Source organism: Gopherus evgoodei, chromosome 9, assembly GCF_007399415.2.
Source record: "Gopherus evgoodei ecotype Sinaloan lineage chromosome 9, rGopEvg1_v1.p, whole genome shotgun sequence".
NCBI classification, from domain to species: Eukaryota; Metazoa; Chordata; order Testudines; family Testudinidae; genus Gopherus; species Gopherus evgoodei.
In genome coordinates this window covers 103,318,349-103,337,843 of record NC_044330.1, presented here as the reverse complement: position 1 = coordinate 103,337,843, position 19,495 = coordinate 103,318,349, and the positions used below count along the sequence as shown (strand labels likewise).

At 42.3% G+C, this 19,495-nt stretch overlaps 1 protein-coding gene across 1 annotated transcript; it reads left to right on the top strand.

Annotated features, from left to right (window-relative positions):
- Positions 1-1,864: 1,864 nt before the first annotated feature.
- On the top strand, positions 1,865-18,851 carry CD40LG (CD40 ligand). Its single transcript, XM_030576385.1, has 5 exons — positions 1,865-2,075; positions 5,531-5,668; positions 9,555-9,600; positions 11,590-11,655; positions 16,481-18,851. Exons 1-5 carry the CDS (start codon positions 1,920-1,922, stop codon positions 16,849-16,851), a joined length of 777 nt encoding a protein of 258 aa, XP_030432245.1. The 5' UTR covers positions 1,865-1,919; the 3' UTR covers positions 16,852-18,851.
- The last annotated feature ends 644 nt before the right edge of the window (positions 18,852-19,495 follow it).

Here is a 19,495-nt window from a genome sequence, read left to right as displayed (position 1 = left end):
CGGATTTCCAAAGTACTGTCTCTCTTTAAAGACCTGGTCTTTTGAATTCAGTTACTAAACTTCCACGGACTTCAATGTGAGCAGGATTGTCACCTAATTGTGCAAGTGTCATCGGGTCCACTCACCACTGGAGCACCTCCTACTGGTTGCTCTGGGGATTAGCTAGTTTCAGCTCTGATGCCCCCTTCTGTGAGTTCCTCGCCCATGGACTCAGAGTGCTCCTTCATGACTCAGCCCTCCAACCAGGTCATTATAGTCCATCCCTTCTGATATCAAAGTCCCTCCCTATAAAAATGGCAGTCTTCCCTTCACTGCCCTGACTGTGTCACTCCTCCAGTGGCTGGTAGGGGAACCCGGGCCCACCCTCTACTTTGGGTTCCAGTTCAGGGACCCATTCTCTAGCAAAGATGGCCTATACGCTCCCAGACCATGTTGCTGTTCCTCATGACTCCTTCCTACTTCCCAGCTCTACCTTCTGGCACCCCTCTGCTCTAGGCTTACCAGCCCAAACTCCCTCCTCCCGGGGAGCAACCACAGGCTAGTTGGCATCGTAGCCCCAAATACACCTCTCTTCTCTGAGGGAGTGACTACAGACTACTTCCCCCACAGCTCCTTCCTGAAGCCAACTTCCTGTCTTTATAAACCTGGCTGAGTCCTCTACCAGCTGGACATCATCAGCAATTAGGCCTGAGTACACCTGGGCTTTACTCCAGTGGCAGCCCTGGGTTAATTGGCCTAATTTAACCCCTTCAGACCTGTGTGGGGTGGACATTCTGTCACACAGGGTAGACCTTATGGGTGGGTGATGTGGGCAATTGCCCAGGGTGCTGTGACAGGAGGGCGCCATAGTCAAGAGGCAAGAAGCGGGGTGGGCATGGGGTTTGAGGCAGCAGAAGTGAGCTTGGGGCAATGGGGAGGGGAGGCAGCTGGGCCCTGCAGTGACGGGAGGGGTGGGGAGCCCAGAGAGGCAGTGGGTGCCAGGGGGGATGGGTGAGGAGCACAGGCAGCCAGCAGAGGTTGGGGCACCAAAATACAAGTTCACTCAGGATGCCATTTTCCCTAAGACCAACTCTGCCATCCCATAAAGTCAGAAGATTCATTGAAAACTTGGCTATAAAAGTAAATCGATACTAGAAGACGTAGAACCCAAGACTATGGCTGTTGATATGATAGCACATAAAGGCCTCAACCAAGCCTGGCAGTCTATTTTGCCAGGTGCTGTACAAACACATGGTAAGAGACATTCCTTGCCCTAAAGAGAGACCATCAAAGCAGATACAAGAAGTATTATTACCCCCCCTTTTCACAAACAGTGAGGTCAGGCATAGAGAGATTATGCAACTTGCCCATGGTCACAAAGGAAGAGACTGTGATAAAGCCAGGAACTGAACTCACATCTCCTGAGTCCTATCTAGGTCCTTACTTACAAAACCATCTTTCCTCACTGAGGAAAACAAAAATTAAAGTAAGACTTTTTGTGTGTGTTGGTTTGACTGTTTCCCAATCTTTTACTCTCCACACTGAAATTCAACAGCTTTGCTTGTGGATTTGTTTTCCTCATTTCTTTGAAGCCATCAGCCATGAAATGTTTGTCCTCAGTAGGAAAAAAATAAAGTTATTTTCTGGAGCATTGCTAGGCAAGTATGAATACATGGAATAAGAACATTCAACTGACTTCTGATAGAACAATAGGAAAAAGTATGGAAGTGAATGAAAAAAGAAAGTTCAAGTCACCCTTTTTTGTTGTGGGAGATGGTAATGAACAAACCTACCCACTACGAAGGATTTTTTTCCAGGAAGTGTGGGTTGTCACAACTATCTATCCCTTAACTATCTTGAGTAGTGTGCTAGCGAGGCAGTTCTCATGCTGCTCCTGCACCCTGCTTTTGAAGGGGAGGCCACAGCCACTTGAACAGAGAATGAACGAATCTTATAGTCCAACGACGCCTCGACCTATCAGTACCAGCTCACCTAACACCATGAAAATTTTTATGTGTTTTCTTATTGCATTTATTATAGCACAGACTATTGGGACTGTACTTTTTTGCTTATATCTTCACATGAAGCTGGATAAGGTAAGGTTAGAAACATGATCATGTTAAATGGACTGGTTCTAACAATGATTTACATTTAGCTCAAAGAAAACTAATTAACAACAGCGGAAAATGAGGCAGAATAATGCAAATAGTTGCACTTACATAGAAGCAGCATTTATCGCATAACCTTCTTGTTTATGCCTTAATTTTCCACTTAATAAAAGATACGTTGTCATGAAGAGTTTTCCACTTTAATTAACAAAATGATAATAGCATAGCAAAGGGCACTATAGATTATATCAAACTAAACTGCTTATTTTATCAGATTAAATACAGTGACAGTAGAATGATATATTTGTTGGGTTGGTTTGAACAGTTTGACAATTATTCTATGCGCTTCATCGGGAGTGAGGTGACATCTTTTATTTTGTGATAGTATTTTAGATTCAGCAGTATTGAGCTTTACAGTGATACCTAGCAAGAGGAAGAGATTTCAAAAGCCTTTTAAATATTTGCCTGTGATAATTTTATAGTAAGTTTCACTTTAGGAGAGTAGAGTTTTTTTAAATAAGCATAATCCAAATTATTCTGCTTCATGCTTCTAACAATATTTTTTAAAGAATTCAAAATTTCAAAACTGTTCAAGTTTGCTCTTATTGAAACTGCAGCCAGACTATGCTATGCTTATAGTCGCTTGCCTAAAACTAATTTTTAGTCAAGTAAAAGAAACGATGTACAGTAAGTGAGCCAGATGTGCTTCATATATCAAGTAAAACAACTAAACTGGGTATTAAAAGAAATGATGTACAGTAAGTGAGCCAGCTGTGCTTCATATATCAAGTAAAACAACCGAATTGGGTATAAAATAAAGTGTATTCTCCTTAAAAGGCATGCAGACAATATTTTCTCATTGAAATTAAAAATAAAGATTTTTGCACATTTATAATGTAAATTTAAATGAGCTAATACTGATCCCTAATCATGGAATGTAGAGCTGGGCTCCAAATGTTAAAGTACAAGAGGCAAAAGAGTCTGGAAGATTAAGACTGGGTTAGTTTGCATGCAGAGGATTAGTTAGTAAATTCTGTACCCACATTGAGTGGTACCTTACTATGCAGTAGTCCCACTGATTTGAATATAACTACTTGTGCAGTATGGTCCTACTCAAGAGAAACAAAGCATCACAGTCTGAATGAATGTAATGACTAGTTATCACAACAAAATATTTCTTCTCCGAGTTATGACATCGACTGTTTTGGTCTAAAAGAAGATGAAATGCAGTTGTACACCATAGAAAGAGTCTGAATGTGCCACCCTTACTCATGATGAGTAGTGAGTCTGACCCTGCATTTGGATCCACTAGCATAGATCATGCAGAAGTCTGTTCCAATCACTGAAATGTGTATTGGCACAGGAGTCTGTGTTCTTCCATCCCAATACAGCCTCAATGATTTCAGTGGGACTTCTTACTGATTCAAGGTTCTACTCCACATGACTAAGGGTGGCAGAATCAAGCTCTTCATCAAAATTCACACACAGATACCTAGAGCAACTGATGAAATCTCACCTTCTGCCTTTTGAAAAGGGGAAAAATGTAAATTAATTAGGGCTGTCAAGAGATTAAAAAAATTAATCACGAGTAATTGTACTGTTAAACAACAATAGAATACCATTTATTTTAAATATTTTTGGATGTTTACTACTTTTTCAAATATATTAATTTCAGTTATAACACAGAATACAAAGTGTACAGTGCTCAGTTTATATTTATTTTTTATTACAAATATTTGCATTGTAAAAAACAAAATTGTATTTTTCAATTCACCTCATATAAGTACTGTAGTGCAATCTCTTTATCATGAAAGTTGAACTTACAAATGTAGAATTATGTAAAAAAAAAACCTGCATTCAAAAATAAAACAATGTAAAACTTTAGAGTCTACAAATCCACTCAATCCACTTCTTGGTCAGCCAATCACTCAAACATACAAGATTGGTTACAATTTGCAGGAGATAATGCTGCTTGCTTCTTGTTTACAATGTCACTTGAAAGTGAGAACAGGGGTTTGCACGGCACTGTTAGAGCTGGCATTGCAAGATTTTACGTGCCAGATGCACTAAAAATTCATATGACCCTTCATGCTTCAACCACCATTCCAGAGGACATGCTCCCATGCTGATGATGGGTTCTGCTTAATAATGATCCACAGCAGTGTGGACTGACACATGTTCGTTTTCATCATCTGAGTCAGATGCCACCAGCAGAAGGTTGATTTCCTTTTTTGGTGGTTTGGGTTCTGTAGTTTCTGCATTAGAATGTTGCTCTTTTAGGACTTCTAAAAGCATGCTCCACACCTCGTCCCTGTCAGATTTTGAATGGCACTTCAGATTTTGGATAGCACTTGGTCGAGTACTGTAGCTATTTTTAGAAATCTCACATCTGTACATTCTTTGTGTTTTGTCAAATCTGCAGTGAAAGTGTTCTTAAAATGAATATGTGCTGCGTCATCATCCGAGTCTGCTACAACATGAAATATATGCAGAATGCGGGTAAAACAGAGCAGGAGGCATACAATTCTCCTCCCAAGGAGTTCAGTCACAAATTTAATTAATGCATCATTTTTTAAACAAGCATCATCATCATGGAAGCATGTCCTCTGGAATGGTGGCCAAAGCATGATGGGGCATATGAATGTTTAGCATTTTTGGCATGTGAATATCTTGCAACACGGGCTACAAAAGTGCCATGCCAATGCCTGTTCTCACTTTCAGGTGACATTGTAAATAAGAAGCAGGCAGCAATATCCCCCACCAATGTAAACAAACTTGTTTGTCTGAGCAATTGGCAGAATAAGAAGTAGGACTGAGTGGACTTGTAGGCTCTGAAGTTTGTTTTGTTTTTGAGTGCAGTTATGTAACCAAAAAAAAAAATCTGCATTTGTAAGTTACACTTTCAGGATAAAGAGATTGCACTTCAGTACTTGTATGAGGTGAATTGAAAAATACTATTTCTTTTATCATTTTTACAGTGCAAATATTTGTAATAAAAATAATAAAATAAAGTGAGCACTGTGCATTTTATATTCTGTGTTGTAATTAAAATCAATATTGAAAATGTAGAAAAACACCCAAAAATATTTAATACATTTCAGTTGGTATTCTATTGTTATAAGTGTAATCAATCATGATTAATTTTTTAAATTGTGATCAATGTTTTTGAGTTAATCACATGAGTTAAATGTGTTAATTGACAGCCCTAAAATTAATACAAAAGATCTGAGAGCAAGTTTCGATTGCTGTTATTCATTTTAGGGACAAAATTCCCATTGAAGTTAATGGGAACTTTGCTTGAGTATGGACTTCAGGGTTGGGCGCTTGAGGTATGGTGTAGGGATCTATTGTTTCATGAGACGTTTCAGAATACAGTGAGCTTATTTTCTTTTGTCTGTTGGCCTCTAGCATTCTGTTTACCCTCTCTATTATCTCACTGACAGTTGGAACAGGAGTTGAGCTTACAAGAAGATTATTTGTTCCTCCGAAGAATACAAAAATGTCGGAAACCAGAAGGTGTGAGCTCATCATTATTGGACTGTAAGGAGATCATAAACAGATTCCAGGATCTGCTAGTCAAGGTAAGATGCTACTAAATAAACAAAGAGGCTGATAAAGATTGGCAATGTCACATATGTATGTACACACACACAATATTGCAAAGTTGTATTTAAAAAGTAATATTTGTACACTTCCACATATTGGACCAGATTCTAATCCCATTTTAACTAGAATTAAATTCAGAATAACTCAGCTGAAGTAAATAGAATTATTATAATGTAAGTGTGATCAGAATCTGGCCCATTAAAACAAACATTATAGAGCCTGATTGTACAAACAAACACAAACACCTGTGGGTAATTTTACTCACACAATCTGCTCCAGCTGACAATGGAATGTTTATCTTAGAAAGTTTGACAATCGTCTGCATTGAATGAAACTTTTAACAGACATAGGATAAAATGAGATTTCATTATTTATCATGTACTGAAGACAAAGATATAGGAAAGGCTCAATTATATTGGAGTTCAGTTACTGTGTCTGTTTAGAGTGTGAGCTCCAGAGGGCTCGGATCATGTCTCCTCCATGTTAAATATAGTGCAAGGCAGTGGCGTTGGAACAATGTTTATAGAGGGGAAGCTAAAAGCCATTGAACAAAGCTATAAACCCTGTATATGATGGAAACCACTTCAAGCCAAGGTGTGGTGCCACACTTCCTGCACTCCTAGTTCCAGCACCCCAGTGCATGGTATACCAGTGGCACTTAACACATCATAATTATTACACAGGAGTAACATTATCCAGAACAATATTTGCAATGCGCCAAGCATGAAAAATATAGATGACAAAATACTGGGTCACTCTAAGCCCTTCACGATATTTGCTCTTTTTTACATTAAAATGAGTTACATTATGTAACAACAATCTCACCCATTATTTAACAAACAAGACAGTAGCTACAAAAGGATACAGAAGAGGTTGTGTTCTCAGTACCACACTCAGGACATTGAAACCCTAACTCTCATCGGCTTAGTGGGAGTGTTGGAGCCGACGCCCTGCAAGTTGATCTCATATTGTATCCAAGAAAAATTGTTCTCCTTAACCCCTGAGGATAGGACAAGGAGAAATGGTCTTAAATTGTAGCAAGAGAGCTTCAGGTTGGACATTAGGAAAAACTTCCTAACTGTCAGGGTGGTTAAGCACAGGAATAAATTGCCTAGGGAGGTTGTGAAATCTCCATCATTGGAGATTTTTAAAAGCTGGTTAAACAAACACGTGTCAGGAATGGTCTAGATCAGTGGTTCTCAAACTAGGGCCACCACTTGTTCAGGGAAAGCCCCTGGAGGGCTGGGCCGGTTTGTTTACCTGCCGGGTCCGCAGGTTCGGCCGATTGCAGCTCCCACTGGCCATGGTTCACCACTCCAGGCCAAAGGGGGCTGCAGGAAGGGCGGCCAGCGCATCCCTCGGCCCGCGCTGCTTCCCGAGCCCCCATTGGCCTGGAGCAGTGAATCATGGCCAGTGAGCACCGCAATCGGCCGAACCTGTGGACACGGCAGGTAAACAAACCTGCCCGGCCGACCGGGGGCTTTTCCTGAACCAGCGGTGGCCCTACTTTGAGAACCACTGATCTAGATAATATTTAGTCTTGCCATGAGTGCAGAGATTGGATTAGATGACCTCTTAAGGTCCATTCCAGTCCTATGATTCATTAACATTGCTCTGATGCCAGCTTTCATGCAGAACTGGAGGGAGCTCCATTTGTGGGCTGCTGGTAGGATCTAACCCTGTGTGCTAAACAGTACGCAGACGGCCTGATTCTCCACTGTCTTGCACCTTACTGACACCTTTGGAAGGTGGGTGTAAAATGCTGTCACTAGTGTGAGATTTGGTAGTGTTTTTACACCCACATTGCACAGGTGTCAATGACTACACAAGTTGCAAAGCGCTTGAGAACTGAGCCCAGACACTGTGCTCATTTTGATTTCTGGGGGTGAGGTGCAGCACATACTGTTTGGCAGCTAGAAAAAAGTCTGCTATTCATGAAGAAGCAAGGCAGCAGGTTATTTGAGATGCGTGAGAACAGTGTGCATAGCACATCTGAGTCTAAATTCTGCTCGAGCATAGACGCTTTATGTTATGCAGTCCTTGGTTTGCACATGGAAGTGCAGTGCCATTAATGTTAATGAGAATTCCACACACAGATCTAAGCTAGCACAGGGCTCCAGATGTTTGATATCAGCTACATGGACACAGATCATCATGGGGTTTTTTAAATTCAGGTATTTAACTATGAGCTCATTGACGAGGCACTAACTAGGATCCATTTGGTATAGTCAGTAAGTTCCTTCTGGCATTTCCCAGTGGATAGAATAGGTGAAGAGAACCAGCTAATGAACTCTGAATTGGTGTCAGACTAGGGGAATGCGCCCTCAATCTGCCTATCTCTTGGAATAATTAATTAGCAGTGTTTATTCTGTTCCGTAAATATAATAATTTGGCATTTTCTACCTGCATTAAGTGGATTCTGGTGGCAGGCCCATCAGGGGCCCATCAAAGTCAAATGAGAGTCCTTCTGAACGTTTTCAATCAGGCTCTAGTTAATAAAGCAAATCATGCCTGAAACTGACCAGCCTCGTCAGTTCTGAATACCTTCTAGTCACATGTATGAGCTGGAGGAGACCAGCATTGCAGCTCTATGCTATAGCCTTTTAGGAAAGCCTCACACTTCTTGAATTGCCCTGTACAGTCATTCTTCTAAGTGTTTTCAAATACACCTTTCCTGTCACAGCATTTTAATAATATAAAAACTAAAATCAAAGGCCCTTTAAATTGTGAACTACAAATGGAAAGTCAAAACTCTGCTGCACATGACCTCAGCAGAGCTATTTTCACAAGTTCTGGTGATAGGTATCTCAGAACCGAGAGCCAAAGAGCTCTCAGGGCGAAATTGTAACCTCACTAACACCTTTTGAATACAGTGCTGGGGAACAGGAATAAATGAGGTCAGTAGTAGGTCTTAAATATCTGCTGTACCAAAGCAATGAAAAATACTGCTTACCATAAAAATGAATTCCAATAGGCTGCACTGAAGGGAAGAAAAGATTTCACAACACAGTTGATGAAAATGGGAACTTACTGGCATTTTTCTTTCTGCTTTCTCAAATATTTATCTTATCCTCTCTCCATACATCAGAAACACTGATAAGGTAGTTCAGGCACTAGAGAGAACCAAGAGGATTACACTCAATGATGATGAGCTGTCAATTTCTTTTATTCAAACCTTGCCAAACAGTAATAACCAATGTCACTTGTTAGAGGGGCACTGTATTGTCCCCCACAAGTGCTATGCTTTGTTTATGTACTAACAGTGATTCTGCTAATGCAAGGTCAGAGTGGTTGCCAGAAAAACAAAAAGGGGTGATCTATTCTCCAATCTTTTTCTACTCATGGAATTTTTACTGTATAATGAGGCTGGTAGATAGGGGATGCCTTAGTGTTCTAGGCATCTGATTTGAAATGCAAGCAGCCCTTCATCCTCCTGTCAGACAAAAGGAATAACATGCAGTTTAATATGGATTAACCTTTAGGGTCAAACTGTTTTGCTCTGTATGTATATTTACATATGAGTAAAGGTTTGGTTCCCCCACCCTGCCACTATTTTTCATTATGCTGTCCTACCTTCTAGCTCCCCGAATTGGCTGCCTTTCCTTTCGTATGGCCCTGCAATCCTTTAGGATGATAAGTTTCATGTAAATCTAAAATATTAGAGGTCAAACTCTGCTCTTAGTTATGCTGGTGTCCTTTTACTATGAATATTGTTATATGGTCAGAGATAACTCCAAGGGTACTATTCTGATACCTTTGGTTATCACACATACATTGTAGGATGAGATGTGCTATGTTTGGAACACTAATTAAATGTGATTTCAAATCTCTGAATAACCTTTTTTAACGCTCTGGTTTTAGGATACAGAAGTCAGCAAGGATGATGCAAAATTTGAAATGCAAAAAGGTACATTTCTTGATATTCTGGAAACTTTTACTAAACGAAATAAAGTGGAAACTAGGTCTGTCAAGAGACAATGTTCTTTGCATCACTGAAAACATCAAAGATAACATAGGAAATCTGGGAATGGCCTGCACTGTGCTTGGAGCCTGATCTTGCTCCCAGTGAAGTCAATGGCAACGCTACCATGCAGCAGGTTTTGTTCCTTATGGTTCAGAAGGTCTAGAGTCAGTATCTTAATATCTTTGGCAAACTTTAGCTTTGCAGTGTCATTTTGGAACAAGATTTGAGGCATCCTTTGCTCAGCATCTGGTTCTTTCAATGTTATTATATCATGATAGCATGAGGCAGCGGAACATCTCTACGAACCTAAGAAGGATAAGATGTCAGAAGAATAGAAAGTGCTTACCAGGAAAGTGACCAAAAAGTGCTGAATTGCTAAATCTGCTGGTATAAAAGCCAGTAACGAAGCACTGTTCTGCCAGTGCCCCCATGCAGCTAATCCTTCAGTTTACGTAGGCAGAAAATATTTTACCAACTATTTACTATGTATTGTATGCCCATCATCTGTGTGAGGCCATTGTTCATACCAAACAAATTGAAGAGTTCCTGCTGCTAATTAAAGCCAGGGAGTTAAAGCCCTTTTGAAGTCAGTGGGGCTGTACACCTGCAACCAAAGGGAGGATTGAAACACAGCATATACAGAAGGAATATCAAGGTGGCATGCATATAAATACTTATTGGTGGTGTGCATTTTACAGTCCTGCCTGATGGATTCCTGTTGGTGCATCTGTCATATCTTGACTGGGCTCCTATAAGGGAATGTCTTCACTGCAGAGTTAGCCCAGGTGATTAGCACCTGAGTCCGAGCATTCAAGTTAGTCTAGCTCAGATGTGAGCAGCCACACAGCAAAGCTATGCCTGTATTACTGCATCCTCACTGATGCTACACTCACCCATGTGTGTAACTAGGACTTCTGGGGGCACATCTCATAATGCTTGGCACTGCAGTAAATTGAGCCACTCTATAATTTTTTCCCAGTAAATTGTGGGAGGATTTGTCTGTCCTTCTAGGCACATGGGGAATTATGGGAAGGCATTGGAGGATTATCAGCATTGAGTGATTTAGCCTGTGTCCTCTCTGCAAAGTGGGCACGTTACCAGCCCGAGTGAAAGTGGAACCCAGGCTCTAATCATCACCCCCAGCCAGCCCAGCTAACCCAGGGTGAAAGCACCATCAAACTTGGGTGAAAGGGTTTTTGCTTGTGGAAGGGAGGGGAGTTAGGGGCAACCTTTGAGTCAGAGCCTGAGCTAACCCTGCAGTGAAGACATTCCCTGCTCACCTCAAGCAGAGGGTGTTAGGGTAAGGCTTATTGAAGTGGTTAGTGCTGCAGTACACAGCATCCTACTGTCTGGGTGAGGCTGGTTTCTGTGAGCGCATAACACCTTTACACTGTGTGACCCACAAGCAACCTATTGGTAATTCAGCATGCCAGCCAGCCCTTCAGGGTCTGGGAGTTGGTTATTTAATGCACCATCTGTCACTTCATTTGAACCTTACATTTGATGTTTGATGAGATGTCTCTGCTGTCAGTGCCTTTCAGGGCAGCACCAAGGCACTCTGAGCTGAAAGTCCCCATCTTGCTGTGCCCATCAAAGCTCGAATTTGCATTTGTACACATGGAAATTTGTACAGGTTTTGTTTGGTCAGACTTTTGACTGAATATTAATTTAGGCCCTGGTCCTGCAGGTCTCAGCATGGGCACAGGGGGCTGCTTCCATAGGGCTCATTGCAAGATCGGGGCCATTAACTCTATTAGACAGGGAAGTTTTCTGTCAGGGGTGGGGCTTTTTAAAATCATTCCTGATTATTCTGGCTCTTGAGTACTTTAATATTATTACACAGCACAGTGCGTCCAGGGCAGTTGCTGTACCGCCCAAGATAACGAATAAGGATAAATACATGAATAAATCACTGGCCTTGTTTGATTGCAGATGACAGGCAGCAACCAATTTCAGCTCACCTAATGGGGTTCAAAAACAGCACCAAGAAAGTATCAGGTAAGGAACTCAGCTTTGCCAGACCTTATTCACAAATCAGAGGGGTGGGGAAGGAAACTGGGAGTTATAAATGGTGAAATAATCATACTAATTATTATAATAATTGGGAGGGCATATCTAGTGGAGTCTCCCAGGAGTCAATCCTTGCCCAAAGTCACCCAGCAGGCCAGTGGCAGAGCCAGGAATAGCATCAGATCTCTTGAGTCCCCGTCTTCTGCTCTAGCCACTGGGCTCACATTTTCCTGTGTGGGGTTTTGCTCTTCAGGGAATCAAACACAGCGGTAACTATGTAGAGTATTATTCTTGAGTATGATGGTATTGCATGTAGGCTAACTCCTGCTTGCCTTACTCATGCGTATCTGCCCACTGAACTCCACTGGGTCAATGCACTTGAATAAGGTGGGCTCAGTTTGGTCCTATGTGAAGTGTAATTGAAGGGCTACAGAGAGTTAGAAGACAATAATTCTAGCATAGGAGTTTGGTGACAACATAAACTAAACCTTGCAATGAACGTTTTTCCTTTTGCTTCATTCCTGGTTGTTTTCTGTGTTTTTTTATTTTAATGTTTCCTAGAAATAAATAATAAATTTTCATTAAGAAAAGGAAATAATGTCATTGTTTTCAAATGGACCACGCTCCTGCTGCAATCTGGCTAAAATACATTTGATCTTGTAGGGCATGTCAGAGGATGCCTACAAGGATTGTGTGCCTTTTGCAGAGTGTGTGTGTGTGGTATATGTGTGTGTGCGCTTTTTGTAACATTATTTCTGGTGGTCATTTTACAAGAAAAATGCTAAACGAAGAATAGCATCATACCAGGGATTGTCAGGGTCAGCTGTGAGCGGAGAGGGTTAGGGCTGGTTTAAGTGAAGGGTAATGTTCATCATATGCAGAATCTGAAATAGCCCAAGGCATAGGCAAAATAAGGCCTAGTCCTGCAAACCCTTTGTCATGAGTGTAGTCCTTACTCATGCAAAGCGTCTCACTCTTCTCAAGGCTGTCTCCACATTTCCCCTAAAATTTCCCACCTTTGATATCAACAGTGAGAACACTCATTAGATAAGGCGCTGGTGGTCACTGGCTTTAAAGGGTATATCTACACTGCAATTAAAAACCCATGACTGGCCTGTGCCAGCTGACTCAGGCTCACGGGGCTCAGGCTATGCGGCTGCTTAATTGCAGTGTAGATGTTTGGGCTCAGGTTGGAGCCAGACTCTAGGACCCTGCAAGGTGGGAGGGCCCTGTAGCCTGAGCCTGAACCTCTCTACTGCAATTAAACAGCCCCTTAGCCAGAGCCCCACGAGCCTGAGACAGCTGTCACAGGTCAGCCACGGGTGTCTAACTGTAGTGTAGACAGATCCTTAGTCACTATAATGAATGTATAGACACCACAGAGCCATGTTCTGTACCATCTCAATTACATTTACCTAGAACAGTTTTCTGAAACTGCTCAATATGTTGTGGTCCTGTCTACACTTGCATTTATACCATTTTCATCACTGGTTCGGCTGCACTAATTGTCAGCAATAGGTAAATTTTCTAGAGTAGTCCTGGCCCAGGAGACAGCCTGCAAGAGCAAAGGTGTATGAGTAAGCGTCTGCAAGATCAAACCTATAATCTGGTAAAAATCTCTAAACCTAAGCACATTTCGATTGACTCTGGAGTAACTACCAGTAAACAGAAATTGCTCTTTCCATCTCTGACGCTACAACTCACACAGACTTTATTCCACTTTATAGCTCAACCCATAGCCTTGGGGAAACCTTAGTATCAGATGAAAATCACAAAAAAACTCCCTGTAATCCTATAGATATTATAATGTAAACTAACAAAAACTCAGAAATGAACTAGTTTGGCTGGAACTCAGTGCTTAGACTCAGCCATTAGGGAAAAAGAAAACAAGACAGTAACATGCCTATGTATAGATCCCATGCTGAATTATTCCTTCACTAACAGAACTTCTTATTAAAGGACAAGATACCCATCCTGCTCCCATTGCAGTGAATGGTATTTCAGTTTCTCCAGGGTTGGGTTTTTTGTGAGGTAATTAGAAACCCTGATACTGGATATTATTTTCATATTAATATCTGAAGCTGGAGTTCATTCTATTCTCTTCACTGGATTATAGAGGGTCACTCAACATATAGCTTGCTCTGGAACAGTCATAACCATCAATGGGATTATTTGTGTGCCCTAAATCCAGAACAGACCGTGGGTGTTTAAATTCTGCTCTGTGCTGTAATGCCACTCTCAGAACTCCATCAGGTCTAGCAAACTTTCAAAAACCTTAGTTATTTATTTTCTACTTCCTTACCTGATTCTCACTCTTTTTTTCCTATTAGGAAAAAAAATCAAGACTTTTTTTTAATTTAAAGTTGAAAATGAGTATTTGCTCGGTAGACTTCAATAGGACTTGATTTTGCATTAGAGAAGTCAATGGGAACATTGTAATTGACTTCAATGGGCACAGGATCAGGCCCGCAGAGAAAAAAAGCCCTCTAAAGGTATGTCTACACAGCAACTAGACACTCATGCCTGGCCTGTGCCAGCCAACTTGGGCTCGTGGGGCTCGGGCTGTTTCATTGTTGTGTAGACTTCCAGGCTCGGACTGGAGCCTGAGCTCTAGGATCCTTCTACCTCACAGGGTCCCAGAGCCCGGGCTCCAGTCCGAGCCCAGAAATATTCACAGCAATGAAACAGCCCTGCAGCCCAAGCTCTGCAAGCCTCTCAGCTGGCAGGTGCCAGCCACGAGCATTTAGCTGCTGGGCAGACATATCCAAAGGGTTCCAGCTGGAGCTCAGGCTCTGCAGCCTAGGGAGAAGGGTGGGCTTCAGAGCTCAAGCTGCAACATCTACGCAGCAGTTTTTAGTGCTGTAGTGTGAGACCAAGTCTGCAGCCTGGGGCCCGGATACTCGCTGCTGGAGGCTGTGTAGGTGTGTACTCTGATTGCTTGTCATATTTCATGTTCTAAATTAGAGAGGGTTTTTAGTTATTTTAGTTTAGTTATTTGACGATGCTCAAGGTGGTTGTACAAGTCAGCCAAGAAAAGGCCCCTCCTGTGCTCTTTTACTCAGCTCTCTTTGATCTAATGGGTACTTTACCTGAGTAAGGATGTACTCTGAAAATGTCCTTGGCACCTCCACTCACCCCCTCTAGCTGTGGCAACTGGTGCACACACAACAGCCCAGCCTGGCATGCAGCAGATAGTGCTGCAGATGCTGTTGGTGGAGATTTGTGTCTTGCCACAAGAACATTTATGGTACATAAGTTGCTAGGCTCGGAGGCACCCACTACAACTGTAGAGTGAAACCTGCAGCAAGTTTATTTTATACTTCCTCATCTGATTCTCACCCTCTTCAGTAGCTGGAAGAGGGCAATGGAAGGGGGAATCTAAATACAGGGTACAGGTCAGAAACAAATGTCGGCACCTGGGTGTTGAACACACCTGATAACATAAAAACAATCATTCATTTCAGAGGGACTCTTCATGGCTATGAGTCAGCTCCTCTCATAGGCAATGCCCGAGCACCTGAAGGCTGCATTGATTTCAGTGGAGCTATGCCCATTTACACCAGCTGAGAATCTGGCTTTTTGTGTTTATTATTTGTAGCAAAACGTATTATAACCATGACTACTTCTCTGCTGCGTAAAGAAGGCCAAATGCTAAGCCACACACCAGGTCAATCAGAGGGGACAGTGTGGGTTAAGAACCAAAAAAACCCAACTTCCTTCCTGTGTATAAATAACACAGCAGGGCAAAAGGCCACTCTAGTGCTGGGATCCCGCTAGAGCGCATAGGGGAAGGACAGAATATCCACCTAGAGCTCCCAATCCAGCTCTAATAATTCCCATCCGCTTGTACCTCACAGACTCATAGACTTTAAGGTCAGAAGGGACCATTATGATCATCTAGTCTGACCTCCTGCACCAGGTCTGGCTTTAGGCCTATTCCACCAATTCCCCCAAATTGGGCCCCGCGCCTAAGAGGGCCCTGCACCCTTCCCTGAAAGAATCCCTTCCCTGGCTACAGGCGCCTTTTTAATTTTTACTCACCTAGCAGCGCTCCAGGTCTTCAGCGGCACTTCAGCAGCGGGTCCTTCACTTGCTCTGGGTCTTTGGTGACACTTCGGCGGCGGGTCCTTCAGTGCTGCTGAAGACTTGGAGCGAGTCAAGGACCCACCGCCAAAGTGCCGCCAAAGACTCGGAGCACCACCCAGTGAGTACAAGCCCCATGTGTTTTACATGTGTGGGGTTTTTTTTTTTTTTTTAAATCGTACTTGCCAGGGCCCCATCGAAACTGTTCGAATTGGGCCCCGCACTTCCTAAAGCCGGCCCTGTCCTGCACAATGCAGGCCACAGAATCTCACTCATCCACTTCTATAACAAACCCCACATCTATGTCTGAGTTATTGAAGTCCTCAAATCGTGGTTTGAAGACCTCAAGCTGCAGAGAATCCTGATGACAACTGATACAACTACTTGCCATGAAGAACAAGGATCCCCTTTCTCCCAGAGCAGGAAGAGGGAGCACAGAAAGAGGGAGGCTGTGCTGTGCTGTGGGTAGCGCTCATGGCCCCAGAGGAGGAGCATCTGGGCAAGGGCAGGATGGAGTCTGGGAAGCTGTGCTGGGGAGCAGTTATCTTGCTACATGCTGTAGATACACTTCGAGAGACAGTTCTTACTACAATGAGCTTACAGTCTAAACAGACAAGAGAGATTCGGGGTGGGACTGATTCCATTCACACGAAATGTTCTAATGGTATTTTTTTCTCTTAATATGATTTCTGACTCATTCAACTCAAAAGTGATATTTTTCCCTCCACAGTTTTACAATGGCAGAAAACTGGGTATGCCCCTATGAGCAACCTGATATCTTACAAAGGAGGGACATTGAAGGTGGAAAAAGAAGGGCTTTACTACATCTACTCCCAGGTCAGCTTCTGCACCAAGACAGCACCTGGGGCGCCATTTACAGTGTTTATTTATTTGAACCTACCATCAGAATCTGATCGGCTCTTATTAAAGGGACAGGATACACACAGCTCATCCAGTGTTTACTGTGCCCTACAATCCACTCACCTGGGAGGAGTGTTTGAACTCCGGAAAGGTGACATGGTGTTTGTTAATGTGACAGATTCGACTCAAGTGAACTATGATCATGGAAACACATACTTTGGTATGTTTAAACTCTATTGAGAAGTGACCTGCCACGAAGAACAGAACTGCAGGAGGCCCCATCCCAACTTTGTTGAACAAAGTGAATCCTGGTTTCCAATATTTATGTTCCTTTGCATCTTTAGTTTTCTTGTATTTAGTTCTGTATATTTTGTTATTTATTAACTGGGGCAGAATGAGCCCTTAGAACAGAAACAGAACAAAGTTTGGAGCTGTTACTGTGTGCACTTTGTTCTCACCTTTACTCATTGTGGAATGTCTGTACACATCTGTATCATATGTATTTAAGCCTTCCATGCCCTGTGTGCTATTACTTGTCTGACAGAGTGGATATGCTTATTTAGTAGAACATAATATGAGTGTTTCTTTCCAAACAACATTACGTATCTCTCAGGGGACTCCAGTCAGATAGATTATATGCACCTCTTTTTCAATCTGCTTATAAAGTAACAATGGAAAAACTTTAATGGTTTAGAAATATCTTCTCTAGGAAAAAAGCAATCAGCAAATTGCCATCCTTAAGCGGTAACTGCCAATGACACATATTAACCATTTAAATCGTATATTTCACCTGAAGTCTCCCTTCTTTTCATCTCTGTATATGTACAATATACAATCAGCAGAGACTTGTACCTTTTATAATCATGTGATATTTGCTGGGGCTTGTTCACACTGGGTGAAATTCACTCTGGAGCAGAAGGGCCTGCACAAGGTCCATGTGCCACTCCTGTCCTCAGAACAGGGCTTCAGTGAGATGTAAATAGTCCTCTGCCCCAGGGTGAATTTCATCCACAGGCCTAGACTGTCCTGTATAGATTTGTGAATGAAGGGGACACTGCTCATGGAACAACCCACACCCATGTGAAAGGGAGCTTCAGCCACCCTCCCCGTACCACGACCCCTTCTCTTCAGGCCCCCTGGACAGTCCTCCTCCATTGGCCCTTATTCCACACTAGGGGAAGAAATGAGAAGGCAGAAGGCTAGACCAGGCAGGATCCCTTGTCCAGTCCTATGATACACCTCCAAGCTGTATTATCTATTGTGTAGCGCCTCCTCTGGACATTTTGGGGCTACCACTGCCAGGGTAGGTCCTGTTAGAGAGGCTCCATTGGGGTCACTAGGGCCATAGCTGGTGCAAAGGGACTGGACCTCTATGGACAGGCCCCAGAGCCTTTTTCATGTGGGAACAATGGGTAATATGGGATGTCTTTGCTGAGATTTTCTCCCCGAGACTTTCCTCCCATGGACTGTGAGAGAGGATGATCCGGCCCATAATAAATTAAGACAGTTACATAGCACCTTGCATCCAAAGATCCCAAAAACCAAGAGACTTTTAAGGGTCCTGATCCTGGAACTCTGACTCACTCAAGTAGTATTCACTCATGGGAGTAGCTCGGTTGAAGTAAATAAAATTGCTTGTATAAGGGCTGCAGGATTGGGACATAGGATTTTTGCCTGAGTAAAGATTGCAAGATTGGCCCATATAGCATAGCATGGTCACTTGCCCCATCTTCAATATGTAGCCATCTCTGGGATGGAAGGCAGTAGTCTTTACATGCAGAACACACCAATACCAGTGACTGTGGAATTAAGGCCTGATGCTGTACCTACGGATGTCAATGGGAGGCATGCTCAGAATCTGCCAATATAATTTTATACGTAGTGTTGGTGGCATAACTTTGTTAGAGAATGGAGTCAGTGAAATGTTTTTGTTTGATGAGTTATGTAAAAATTATTTATTTAATTAAAGCTGAATTATATTAATGGACAAAGGGAGGGAACAACTCAAAGTTGCATTGAAAAATAGAAAGTATGCAAGGAATAAACATGACTGTTGTTATGTTTGTTCAGTAATGTTGGAGCCCCAGTATTGAATGTTGAGTTCTGAAGTGCTAAACAGGAAGTGCTGTATTGTTTACACATCACAGCACTGAGCTAATTTGCAGTCTCGCTACAACAGTTGGTGTAGAATTCTGCATACTGTAGTGTTACAAATAACAAATCATTTAGAAATTAACCAATAAAATTTCATTTGTATACAGTTTTTAACGTGGTTGCATTTTTTTAAAAATATGCCAGAGTTTGCCACTCTGATTTGGGGTCTAGTGTAGAGTTCTGTACTGTTGCCCATCATTGTATCATCTGAGCACTTACGCTACAGGATACTGTATGTGCTTTCCTAACTGAAGTCATGACACTCAACATTATATGTACTCTTGCAGTTTGACAGGGATTTTGATTTTTCCTCTCTTGCCATACACAATATGCCTGTGCTTCTTTTATCCATGTATTTCCTGTGTATTTTCTGTATGAGTTTCCTCCCATCTCTCTTTTTTGCATAACTTCTTCCTCCTGCAAAAGTTACTCTTCATCAGACGGAAGTGGAAAAGTGAAATTATCTCAGCCAATCAGAGTGCAGTTACGTACAATTCTCTTCACACTGACTCTGTGCAATAACTACGTAGTATGGAAATATATGTACCTTAGCTGGTTGTCAGCCATTATTAGCCAGTTAAAGAACAAGGATCGGTAGAACCACTGGATGGTTATTTCTCACAGATTGTTCTGTGAATGCAACTCTTTGCACTCCCATTTCTTCAATGCAGCAGTGGTGAGTCCTGTGATGGGGGAGAAGAGGCAGCTGCAGCATGTAATACACAGAGGT

Excerpts from the sequence above, each read along its gene's own strand:
- CD40LG (XM_030576385.1), top strand. The coding sequence starts at position 1,920 with ATGAACGAATCTTATAGTCCAACGACGCCTCGACCTATCAGTACCAGC. Across the intron at positions 5,669-9,554 it reads TCCAGGATCTGCTAGTCAAG|GATACAGAAGTCAGCAAGGA; the intron begins GTAAGATGCTAC and ends CTCTGGTTTTAG. Across the intron at positions 9,601-11,589 it reads AAAATTTGAAATGCAAAAAG|ATGACAGGCAGCAACCAATT; the intron begins GTACATTTCTTG and ends GTTTGATTGCAG.